General features: G+C 33.3%; 1 protein-coding gene across 1 annotated transcript; it reads left to right on the top strand.

The window, feature by feature from the left end:
* The first annotated feature begins 7,093 nt into the window (after positions 1-7,093).
* On the top strand, positions 7,094-8,496 carry LOC103991822 (protein BIG GRAIN 1-like). The gene has a single exon (XM_009411363.3). It carries the CDS (start codon positions 7,356-7,358, stop codon positions 8,235-8,237), a length of 882 nt encoding a protein of 293 aa, XP_009409638.2. The 5' UTR covers positions 7,094-7,355; the 3' UTR covers positions 8,238-8,496.
* The last annotated feature ends 5,423 nt before the right edge of the window (positions 8,497-13,919 follow it).

Here is a 13,919-nt window from a genome sequence, read left to right as displayed (position 1 = left end):
ACCCACACGAGGCACCTTCACCACCTAAGTGTCCAGAATTACAAACGGTGGGCTAAGAGGTTCCGCGGAAACGATCCTTCACATTGATGACTGAATATGGTGTCAAGTAGGTAAGGGTTCTCTTATTGTTTTGGACTAATGAGAATAAAAAAATTAGTTCAAGAAAAGAGAGTTAGATTAGCAACTTGAAATATAAGAACACTTCCGGAAGCGATTAGAATTAGTAAACACTTCCGGAAGAAGAATATATATTATTTGTTTATAAGAGATCAAGTAGCTAAGGGAAAAATCTAGAAAAGTTAAACATAGAAATGATATAGGAATTATTATTGATAAGGATCTTAACAATAATATTATAGATGTAAAAAAATTTGAAAAATAGAATTCTAGTTTTAAAATTTGTGAAAGCTTAAGATGTTTTGAATGTCATTAGTGCTTATACCCCTCAAGTCAGATTGGATGATAAAACCAAAAGAGAATTTTGAGAAGACTCAAATGATATCATTCAAGGAATGTCTATAATTGAAAATTTTATAATTGGAGGAGATTTGAATAGTCATATAGGGAAAATATATGATGAATATAAAGAAGTGCATGAGAACTTTGGTTACAGGGAGAGAAATAAATATGTTGGCATAATTTTTTATTTTGCTACTTCGTATAATCTTATAATTATAAATACTCACCTTAAGGAAAAAAGATGAACATTTAATTACTTATAAGAGTGATCACAGCTCGAGTCAAATAGACTTTTTTCTCACTTAGAAAATAGATAAAGTTATTTATAAAAATTATAAAATTACACCGGGTGAAAGTTTGACAAATTTTAAACCCTCTTAAGAATAAGATGGAAAGGTAGACAACTTAGAACCTAGATGAGAATAACATTAATATTATTTGGACTAAGATAGCTAATAAGATTAGAAGCTTAGCAAAGAAGATTCTTGGTAAAACTAAAGGTAGAGATCTAACTTTAAAATAGAATTGATGGTGGTCCATCGAAGTTCAAAAAATAATTTTTACTAAAAGATCATGTTTTAAAGATAGACAAAATTATAAAAATGAGAAAAAATCTAAAAGATATAATGAATATAAAAAATGCTTTAAAAGGTGATTAGTACGGCGAGATATGAAAATTATAATAATTTTTATAATAAATTAGGTTGTAAAGATGGTAAAAAAGATATAAATTGAATTGTCAAAGCTAGAAAAAGAAAGTGTTATGATTTAAGTAATATTGATCGTATTAAAGATGAAAATCAAAGAATACTCGTTAATAATAATAAGATTAAAGAAAGATAAAAAATTATTTTTATAAATTATTTAATAAATATTCCACATAGGACTTAGATTTAATAATAAATAATAGTAGTATATTTAATAATCATAAATTTATTTATAAAATTAGAACTAATAAAGTAAAAGACACATTAAATAAGATAAAAATAATTAAGAGTGTGATATCCTTATTGAAGTTTGGAAAAGTTTAAGGAACAAGGAAGTAACTTAGTTAACTAGCTTGTTTAACAAAATTATGAGATTCAGAAGGATACCTAACGAGTCAAGAAAGAGTTTTTGATAAAATCCTAGGGTTTTATCATAGAAGAAATGAGAGAAAAGGGAATGATCACTTCGAGCGTATCGACCTCCTTGATAACTTCGAGAGGATTGGCCTCCTAGGGTTTGTTAGAAGACTAGAATAATATTTCATTCATTGTCAAAAAGAAATACATACATCCTTATTTATAGAGTCCACTAGGACTTAGACTCTTAATAATAAATAAATATCAAATAACCCCTATCCGATTTAACTAAACAAACTGAATAAAATATTATTTAAAGCTCAAAAAAATAAAAGGAACCTAATAATTCCTCCCCCTTCAAATCAGCCTTGTCCTCAAGGCTAAGCAGCATCAAACTAGAGAGCTTCATTTTCAACACTTCAATTATAATGTATCTGCAGCGCATCACAACCCGTTGATCAAGTATGTACTATCTCTACTTCTTGATATTGTAAGCAATAGGTCAGCATTTCGATGTAGTAGTCATTGCACTCTTCTGAAGAACTCTCTCCATCCGATGACTAGTGGCAGTTGTGACCTTACTTCCATATCTTCCCTTTAGGATCGCCTGCTTTCCATTAATAAAAAACTTCATGATTAGTTTAGTAAAATTTCAAGAAACATCACCCAGGGTTGATAGTCATTCAATTCCAAGCACCACTTTTAAGTCTTCCAAGAGTAGCAAAAAGAAGTCCGCAAGCAACTCTTGGTCATGTATAATCAATTTTATCTTCGAACATTTGATATCATAAGTTAAAATCCGTCCATCAGCGACATTTACTTCGAATTTGTCACACTCTTCAATATAGTAGGTCAATCGATCAGCAATCTTACTGTCCATAAAATTATTAGCACTACTAATATCAATCAAAACTGTAATATGCTGATGTTCCAAAGTTCCTCCAATTTTCATAGTTTGCGGATCAAAGTAGCCGGCTAATACATTCACTGTATATATGATAGGTCCAACATCTTCATTAGAATCCATACCTTCATGATCAGAGTCCATATTGCCAACTTTTGGTTCCTCCCCAATTAGTTCAATCATCAGAAGTTAACCTTGTTTACATTGGTGCTCCTTCCTCCACTTTTTATCACAATGTCAGCACAAACCCTTTGTTGATCTTTCCTTGTGTTCTTCTCAGGTTAGTCTTCAGGTGTTAGGGTTTCAGTTGGGAATATATGGAGTGGGTGGCTTGCTGATCATTTGTTTGTTGTCACTTCTGTTTCTATGATTTTCCCTGTTGATTTTTTCCTTATGCAAACGTGCAAATGAGATTACAGCTATTATACTACGGGGTTGGTGAGCTTTGACTACACACTAAATATCTGGATTAAGTCCTTCAATAAATATTCCCATCAGTTGTCATTCGGACTAGTCTCTGACTTGATTTGATGATCATTCAAGTCTGCTATGACATTCTAGTACTGTAGAAATCTAATGAATTTTAATGAGCTGGCCATTAACATTCTCATATTCAGATGATCCAAAGCAAACGAGAAGCCCTCTTTCGAAGTGCTCACACGAGGAGACCTTATGGCTGGTTTCATATCAATCATACAATTGGATTGCATCTTCATTTAGTTGGATTGAAGTTATTTCCACCTTGGATTCTTCTGGAGTTATGTGAAAATGAAAAAAAATTTCTGCCTTAGAGATCCAACAGGTCAGATCTCCATCTTCTCATCTTGAAAATTCCACCTTCATGCGTGGGTAGTTTGTGTCCTGTTCTTGGTTCCATTTTCCGGTGTCTCCAGATCGGTTCAACGTAAGAGTTGAACTTTTATCTTCCTGAAACTTGTTGAAGCTCTCCAATAGACTTCTTTTGAAATCATTAAGGGTTTCCTACAACCGATTCTCAATCCTAGTTTCCAAGGTTCTAGTTTAGCTTTTACTGAGTTGTCGATAGCCATTGCATAAGACTGCAGATTTGTAATCACTAACTCATGTTTCTGGTGTCGGGTCAAGGGCATTCGCACTGCTGTTCGGTGCTACTACTGTGACACCAGTCGATGGCAGCGTAGTGGGAGTGAAGGGTTACTACGAGGATTCCGATGAAGCCCTAGGTGTCGAGAGGTTGGGAGGCCACGATGGTGGTGCAATTGGGAGCAACGTCGTCGAGGGCTCGCCGCGATCGCTGCTACTGAGGGCTAGGAGGCAGCGATCGTCGCTGCAGTTGCTGCGTGGAGGGATCGTTGCTACTGAGGGCTAGGAGGCAGCGATGGAGCAATGGTGGTGCGGTTGGGAGCTACGCTGCCGAGGGCTCGCTGTGATCGTTAGGAGGCAATCGCGCGGCTGCAGTGGGACGGGACGCTGGCAACCACACAGTTGGGATGGGCGCTGGCGATCCTGGCTGAGGGCAACAAGGGGTGGTACGTTGGCCAGCGGGGAAGAAGAAGGTTGTGGGAGCATCGAGGGTCCCTGCGAAAACTGTAGCCTCTGTGCCACGGTGTGTCGAGCGAGGAAGGGCTCGACTGGGAAGCCGTGGGGATCGCACGGTTGGTTAACAATGGATGCCGAGCGAAGAAGGGCTCGACTGGGACATCGAGCGATCGCGAGTGGTCAAGCGACTGCTGAGGGCTGGGAGGCGATCACGCAATTGTGGTGGGACGGGACACTGGCAAAGTTGTCTCCAGCGAAGGTGCGATTGAGGACGACTATGGCGGAAGGTGAGATAAGGTGCGGTTGAGGGCGACTACGATGGGATGAGGTGCAACTGAGGGGCGAGAACGCTGAGGGTTAGGAGCAGCAAGAAACAACAACTGCTGAGGGTTGGAAAGCGATCTCTCGGTTGCAGCAGAACGGCTTGCTAGCAACGCCATCTCCGGCGAAGGCACAGTTGAGGATGACTACGGCGGAAGGTGGGATGAGGCGCAATTGAGGGCGACTGAACTAAATAAACATAATAAAATATTATTTAAAGCTAAAAAAAATGTTCTTAACAGTTTTTTAGTGTCAATTTACAAAAATAAGAGTGACATATAAAATTGTTCAAATTATAGAGGAATTAAAATCATAAACTATATTATGAAACTTTGGGAAATAGTTATTGAAAATAAAATAAAGCTTGAAACAAATATTTATGAAAATCAATTTGATTTTATACTTAGAAGATCAACAATGGAAGCTATTTATTTATTAAGATAATTAATGCAAAATATAGAGAGAAACATAATGATTTTCATATTTTTTTATTGACTTAGGAAAAGTGTATGATAGGGTCCCTAAAGATTTATTATGATGGATTTTGGAAAAGAAATATGTATCCACTAATTATATTGATGTTATTAAAGATATGCATGATAATATAGCTACTAGTATTAAAACTATAAGAGTGTATCTAGTGAGTTTATATTAACATAGGATTACACTAATCAACATTAAGTTTCTATCTTTTTATATTGATAATAGATGAATTTACTAATCACTTACATGATAGACATCATCGGTATATGTTATTTGTTGATAATATTATTTTAGTTAATGAAAGTTTAAGTAAAATTAATTATAAACTTGAGCTAAGGAGGCGATATTATCCATAGACTAAAACTGAATTTATAAAATATAATCTTATTAATTATAAAAATAGACAATAGAATATAGTTAAGTTGGATAGACAAAAAGTCCTTTTAAGTAAAAGCTTTACATATCTTGGATCAATTATTCAATAAGATAGAGAATCGACGAAGATATTATCCATAAAGTAAACATAAGATGATTAAAATGCCGATAAGCATCAAGAGTCTTGTGTGATCATCGAATATCTTTGAGATTAAAAGAAAAATTATATAAGATAGTTGTAAGACCAATAATATTTTATGGATCTAAGTGTTAAGTAATTAAGAAAAAACATATACAAAAAGTTTATACCGGAGATAAGAATATTGACATGATTGTGTGAAGTTACAAGGAAAGATATAAAAAAAAATATTTTTATTCGTGAACAATTACATATCACTTCGATAGACGATAAGATAAGAGAAAATCATTTAAGATGATATGGAAATACATTGAGGAGACCTATGGATGCGATAATCAAAACAGATAAAATAATTAAGATTTAAATATTCTAAACTTAATTAAGATTTAATATTAGTGATATAACGAGAGGTAGAGGAAGATCTAGAAAAACTTTAATAAAAATTATAAATAAATATTTAACTTCTTTAAATAATTAAATATATGACTTTTTACATATTTCAACAATGGTAAAAAAATCTATGTAGTTGGTTCCAAATATTTGAGACTTAATTTTGTTGTTATTATTATATAAAATAGGATGTTAATTAATCATGTAGATTTGACCAATAATTATTTATTTGCTTCTTGTTTCTAAGTCTATTTTCTATGTTAACTAGACAAATTCCCGTATACTTTTATCTGCCTAGACAGCATGCTTCCTAGGCTTCAGAATCTCCTCCTGCTCTAGTTAAAAGACTCCAAAAGACTACCCTACTTTTGAAAAGCCTAGTCCACGAGGGCATAGATTAGTGATTTCCTTCAATAATTCTATTGACCAAAGGGCAAGTTACCTTTTGGTTTCCCATGGGTGCTCCCCTGAACTAATTAACTGCAGATGCTACCCACTGAATCTAAAATTCAACAAGACATGAATACATACATAACAGTCATAAGCAACTCTTATGAAGCGAAGCTACTAAACGGATTTTTCAAAACAAAGAAACAAAAGTAGATGCAGAAAGCTAGTCATACCACATAAAGCAGAACTCTTCTAAAGCCTATTACAGCAGCAACCCTAACAGCCATACTCATATGAGCAAGACAAAAAGTGACTACCATAAAGTTGACAACACATACCATAATAAAGTAGTGACGCTCATATTTTTCCATATTAATCATAATCCTCAAACATCCAACGCAATGGCACATCTACCTGTTTTCCTGATCTCTTAGTTTAATCGCAGAAACTAGATGTTCTATCCTCATCCAGTCGACAGAAAGCTTCACATGGATAACAGAGAAGATGTGCGTTTCTAAGTACCTCTCGCGCGCATCATGGTGACAGGTGAATATGACGAAGCTCGCATTTGCAGTCTTAACCCTCAACCCCTTGTGTTATGATTGTAAGTTGTCGATGGGATAACAGGATTTTGGTGAGGGTCGCAGTAGATGCACTAGCTTTAGCATTCTTAGAGAAGTTCTCCCGACAATAATGATGAAGAAGATTGAAGCTACCCTTTATTACTCAAAGAACCACCTACACGCCTTTCCATCCTTGGAATTCTTCGTTACCCGTTCCGTGTCTCCCTTATTGCTCTCCACCTGGGCTACAAATTCCTCGACCCACTGTTCTATTGGATCATAACATGATTAGTGAACCCGTTAACCCGTATCCGGCCCATTCTATAATGTAAGACCGGGCTCGATACAGCTACTGACGCAGATGATGACGACGAGAACCCCAACAAGACTGATGGATTCGGGTTTCATTCAAACAGGAGAATTGCATACCTGCGTTGTTGGTAACCGCAGCGGAGGTGAAGGGGATCCAAGTCGAGCGAGAACCCGAGATCAACGACCAGGGTCCCGTACACGTAGAGGAATGACGAATCGCCACGTCAGCTCCGACCTCGGGCGTGAAGCCTTTATTAAGGAGAGGAGAAGGCGAGCGACCTCCTCACAGCCTCGTTCTCCGTCGGTCACGCCCTTCGCCTTCCTCTTCTTCTTCCCTTCTATTAGAAAAAGATATATATTATTCGATCCGATGAAGATAAATTAGCGGGGATACAAATAAAAGACCTGTATTAATATTCGAGATTTTGATCATTATAATGGGAAACGAGGCATGGCGGCTCCGTCACGGGCACCGCTCCTTCTCGTCGTCCCTCCTCGACGCCATCGAGCGCTCCATGGACGACCCCATCGCCCCCAAGAACGAGGAAATGGCGAATCGCCTCGCTCACGGAGCATCCGACTTCCTGGTTCCCCTCGCCTCCATGGAGCGGAGGCCCACGGCGACCGTGACCCGACCCCGGCGTCCAGACTTCCCCCCGTTCTCCACTTCCAGCTCCTCCTGCAACTCCACTTCGAGCGGCTTCTTCTCCTCCTCCTCCGAGCGCGAGTCCCCCGCCGCCCTCCCGCTCAGACTCCGACCGAGCAGGTCGCCGCCACCCGACCAGCACCGCCAGCAGGACAAGGAGAGATCGGGCTCGACTCGGACAAAGCTACGAGGTCTGAAGAAATATAAGGCGCCAGGGTCGCCGGGGGCCCTCCTTGCGGGGTTCCTCAACTCGCTCTGCACCGCGGCGGCGGGGGACCGGGCGAAACCGAAGCCATCACCCTCCGACGCGGACTCCGCCTGCTCGGCCGTCTCGTCGCGGGCGCGACCTTGCCTTAGCAAGGCTCCATCGACGAGGGATCCAGCGGAGGGCGGGAACAGGTCAGTGAGGTTCCGCGCCGATGGGGAGGGTCCGCGGCGATGCGGGCAGAGGAAGAAAAACGCGTGCGGCGGGGATCACGCGGTGGTGGAGGCGAGAGGGGTGAAGATGAGGGTGGAAGAGCTCTTGCGAACGTTGGCGGAGGAGGGAGAAGAGGAACAGGACGATCTGTTTGAGTTGGAAAACTTGATGGTGATGGAAGGGGGTAGTTACAGGGACGAGCTTCCGGTGTACGGCACGACCCGTCCCGAGAAGAATCGCTCGAGGTCTAACTGACGCTATAATTATAGAGGAAGAAAAATAGGAAGTATATTGCGCTAATGTTGGAAAATATGGGCGGGAAGTAAAATAAATAAATAAATAAATAATGGAGGCTAACCGTCTGGGTCTCAACGGCGCAAGTCGAATCTCCGCGCGAATCTTAAAGCTACGGATGCTCTTCTTCCTTGATCTACCTTTCTGTCTTAGATGTATATTTGGTCAGGCGTGTTTCCAAGGTTTAATCTTCTATCAGAAGTATGTGTGAGTTGGCACCTCACATGTGGGCTTAAAAGGTCGACATTGAGAGATGAGTGACAGCATTGGGTATCTCTGCATTTAAAATAGCTTTCGTTGTGACGTTAGAGACATTATCTTAACATTTTAGGTTTTGTTTTGTATGCTTTATTTAAATTATCTCTTGAATATGAATTTTAATGAATATAATATTATAAGAAAACTTACTATCTAATATATATTTATATTTATTAATCTCAATGTCTAGGGAATTTTGTTGAATCAATTTAACATCACTTTCGGATCATAACCTATGACATTGTAGATAAGCAATATATTGTTTATATCGAATATTTATAAATTTATCTAAATTTGAATAATAAAAAAATTAAGCTTGTTTAATTTAGGTTAAATATGTCGAGAGCCCAAGAGATACATAAATAAATAGAAATCAAAGTAAGATTTCCTAATATATTTGTACGAGAGAAACACTTGATATTACATTAAGTGCTCATCATAGGTGACATCAAATCTCCTGGCTAATCAACTAACTCATAGATTGAGTCTAGATTAAATCAAACTAAACTTGATTATCTTAGGCATTCGGAGAAAATAAATTATTAATTGTTGTATACCAATGCTTATGTTGTAATATTGATGGTACTTATTTCTTTACATATTTAGTCTAATACAATTAAATTGGATTTGAATATCATTTTCATGGGATTTAGGATAAGCTTAGTTGGGTGAAAATTTATGCAATGCTAAAGGTTACTTTGAACATTATAGAATAAACATTATAATGGTAATGCATCAGTCTAATGCTATAGTGTTTATAAAAGAGTCAAGACTATCGAGATAATAAATAATTCAAAAGTATTATATTATAATCATTAGAAAAAAACTCCCAAAAATAAGCTGAATGGGTAGAACAAAATTCTTCCACAACCTCAATATTCTCCCACTAATCAGAATATTTTCTTACCAATTGATTTGTGCATTACTATCATTTTAATTCATGACATATTTATCATATCGATTCATACTTAATTGAATGTATATATTTCAATTATTGTTTTACCTTGTCCTATTTGGACCTTATTCAAACATTTTGGAGAATCCAGAATTCATGATCTATTAGCTCTTGATTAACAATATTGACCTTAACAATAGAAATGATTCACGAGATTTTATTTAATGTTAATAAAATCTATGAATTGGGACTTTTCTTTGCGATCTCTTTATCATTCTTATAACCACCAAGCACAAAGTTTATGAATAATAAAATAATCTCTATCGATCCGAGGAGTCTTGAAATATATCATGTCATTCCTCTCTCAATGATCATGCCTTTTTCCGATAAATTTTTTGTTTTTACTAACTTTGAATTTGTAGGGTTTAGACACACTTTCAAATATGTTATGGGAAATATCACCACTATACGATGTAACATATGTTACATTAAAAAAATTATTGGGACCGAATATTTGACTAAGGTTGTCTTTAAAGAAAGATTCATTATTACAATGTTTTAATCAAAATGAATATTAAGCACTTTGTGAATATATGTTCTTTGTGTTTTTGATACTATTTTTATTAAAATATTTATTATTTTGTTAATTTTATAAGTGATTTTATATGTCATAAAGGATAATTGAATAGTTAATAATTTAACCAATATTATAACTAAGGTTCCACTTCTTTATTGATGTATTGTCTATGTTATATTGATAACTATCGATATGATAGAGTATATTGATAATACTAAAAATTTTTAGAAAAACCCTAAAGTTATATAACAATTAGGAAATATATATATATATTAAGGTTTTTTATTTGAAACTAAATGCAAGTTTAATTTAATTTTATAAAACTTATCTAAATTATCATGATACTTATTTTTTTGGCCTTCGATGAGTAGAAAGCACGTTTCAAACTGTTCTGAGTAATCTATAAATATATGACTTCAATTATTAAATTATGAGATGAACCTTTAAGATTAAAATAAACCAATTAATAAATAAATATGTCAATAATATACTTAGTTCTATCATCAAAATAAATGATAGGGTTTCAAATAAGTGTTATCAATCCTATGTATTTATATATTAATGTGATATATTTATCTAATCCAATCTTAAAATTATTCTCATGATATAATATACTAATAAATTGTATACTATTTGTATATCAATAAAGTGATGGTTGTAATCTAATCATCATGAACCATATGCGTTTGAAGTTACTCCTAAATCAAGTGTGATTGTGATATTTATCAGTGTAGAGGTTGGAGAACATTGTAACTTCTTTTTCACCATTGACCTAATATTTCATATCATAAAATCAATCAATCTCATAAAAGAATAATTAACTATTATTATATTATATTAGCTATAAGATCCTTCAAAATATATCACTGTAAATATGTTGAACTCCGCTTTATATCTATATTGTATAAGTTTTTTCATGTACTATCTTTCTAAACATGTTGACTATTTTTTTGAGTTTTATAATTTAAATTTTAGGTAGTAAGCATAAATAAATATTACATCTATAGTATAATCCTAATATTGAATTAATGAATAATACTTTATTAGTATAACAGATAATTAATGCCAATTTCAATTTATAATTGAAGATGAGTATGTGATGACATAATATAGCTACATTGTCAAAAAAAATGAACTGCCATTTTTTCAAGATAATTATCCTTTATAATAGCCTATATTCCATTAGCACATTGTTATAATAGTTGGTATATAATATTCCTTAGTACTAATAATAAATCTAATAGGTCCCGAGACCATTGTGAAACTAAATGATGGAATGTAAGTAATACACTCCGATTTCATCAATAATAAATTTTAAATATTTATTATTTATATTATAAATGACTATAAATATATTATGAAGTCTTAGTACATATAAGCTTCAGTCATATGAATGATAATTAGTATACATTGATCAACCTTAAAATCATCCAATAATATTTTCTTAACCTTCTCTCATGTTGCAAGCAATATAGGTCTATAACGAGACTTCTGCAAATGTTTCTCTATATCAATATTATAGATGACAACATAAAGTGATTCTACTATTATTATAATTTCATTTACAACCTCCCAAAATCCAGAAGAAATAGTTTTTATCATCTTTTTTTTATCACTTGATTTTGAATATCGTGAATCTGATAATTCTTATGATGTTACCAATTTATTGAGGCGGTGCCTCTTTTGTAGGATTGGCTTTAATGTAATATAATTTGTAATAAACTATGTGTTATCAAGTTAGAGTATCTTATCATTTATATATTTTTATGTCAAAGAGTATACCAATTATATATAAATTTTGTCATCAAGTGTATTCTTGCTATACATTTTTGTCCTGATAATAACTCATTAATATCCTTTATTATATAGGATGCATGCAATTGCAAATTGCAAATTACACATAGAGTCTAAAATAGTGTTTCTCTTTGCCCAATCAATTACAAATTAGCATCCTAAAAATTAATTCCATTATCAATCGTAATCTAGACAATGTAATGTGTAATCTTCTTTACTATAGTATATATTAGATTCTGAATGTAGTATGTATCTTTAATTTAATTGAAAATATTAACCAACTTATGAAATCCTTCTATAGTAATACATAAAAAAATTGATGATGCTATGGATCCAATCCAAATGTTACATGTCAATATTATCTCATAGTCATCTCATTGCATCTTGAAAGATTTAATCGAATCCTTCAGTTTTGTTACTTCATTATCTAAATAAACATTATATATCTATCTTGGTTAGAAGGTTGGATCATCGTATTAGTCTTTTGGATCTTTTTTTGTACATGCATCATCAATTATTATTTGTTTTATAATTTATAGGGATAGACCTATTGATTAATATTAATAATATAAGATGCTCACATCCTATCAAATCCTCTTGTAAAAGCTTAAAATTTATCTTGCCTCATGCTACCAATACTATTGATTTGCGGATGAATGATGATAATCGGTTGCCTTAATGCTAACACTCATTTACCCTTTGTCATGATTGTGTTTCCATTTTGAGTCAAATTATTGATGTTTTATTGCTTCCTCGTATATGTGCTGATGCTATAGTAAGTACGAATACAAGTATTACAATCTGAGTTGATATTATTGTCACAACATTTTTATTCATCGTAAAAGGGTTATTGTGTAGTTTGTCTATATTATTCTTATTCATTGGTATTCTTTTGAATTACATTTGTTGTAGGTTAATTGAAATAGTTTACGAATCTCCATTATTTTTTTTAATATTTTATAATATCGAGATAACACATTAATCAAATATAATTTTAGTAAAGTGTTTTGTCTACCTCTATTGATGTAGTCATAATGGATGCACTGTTGATGATGACAATTATCGGAGATGATCCTAGGCCTTATTATAGGTATGTTTCTTTGCTATTATGTTCCTACAAATATTTATCAAATTAATAAACTATGATTAATCATAATTATTATCAAATTTGAAATAACAAGATGTGATTATATATAATAAATCATACTTTATAACTAAAAACCTGTCAATCATGCTAATAGACATTAAATACATAAAACTAACGAACCAAAATTTGATGAAATCAATATTAAAATTATTAATTATAATATTTAAAAATATATTACTAGCTAATGAACCTTAATCACAATATTAAAAACTATATTATTACCTAATTAATTTTACTTTACCCCTATAAATATGTAATCACGGGCATTAAATACATAAAATTAACCTAATATGAGTCAAATTTCGATGAAATCTGTATTAAATTTATTAATCATACTATTAATAAATTATATTATTGCCTAATTAGCTTTACTTTACTATTGTAAATATGCTAATCACCATGATAGACATTAAATAAATATAATTGACTCAATAGAGTTCAAATTTTAATATAATCCATATTAAATCCACTAATCATAATATAAATTTTATTATTATTATTTATTAGTCTCATTTTACCATTATAAGTATATCAATCATTCTAATAAGTATCATAATATACATAATTAATTTAATATCGAATAAATTTTGATAAAATCAATATTAACCTACTAACTATAGTATTAAAAAATTTAATTACTCCATAGTTAGCCCTATTTTATCACTATATATATGTTAAACACCTTAATATATATTAATAATATAAAATAAAGTTAATTATATCATAAATAAATAAAAATATAAAGAGAATATATACCTTTTGAATTGAGTGATCCTCCTATAAATAAAGTATTGCTATATCTTAAATCTTTCTGACTCTCCCAAAGTAATCTATAAATTGTAGTTTTACTTTAATTGAAGATGGTAAAAAAAAAAAAGAGGTGAGTGAGAATAAGTTAGAGTTATAATAGGGAAAGAAAAAAAAGAGAAGTAGTTTGAAACCCTTTCAAAATTTGCCGATAATCAAATTGAT

This window comes from Musa acuminata, chromosome BXJ3-7, assembly GCF_036884655.1.
Source record: "Musa acuminata AAA Group cultivar baxijiao chromosome BXJ3-7, Cavendish_Baxijiao_AAA, whole genome shotgun sequence".
Classification (NCBI taxonomy): Eukaryota; Viridiplantae; Streptophyta; class Magnoliopsida; order Zingiberales; family Musaceae; genus Musa; species Musa acuminata.
Note: the sequence above shows the minus strand (reverse complement) of the source record. Positions and strands in the feature narration are given on the sequence as shown.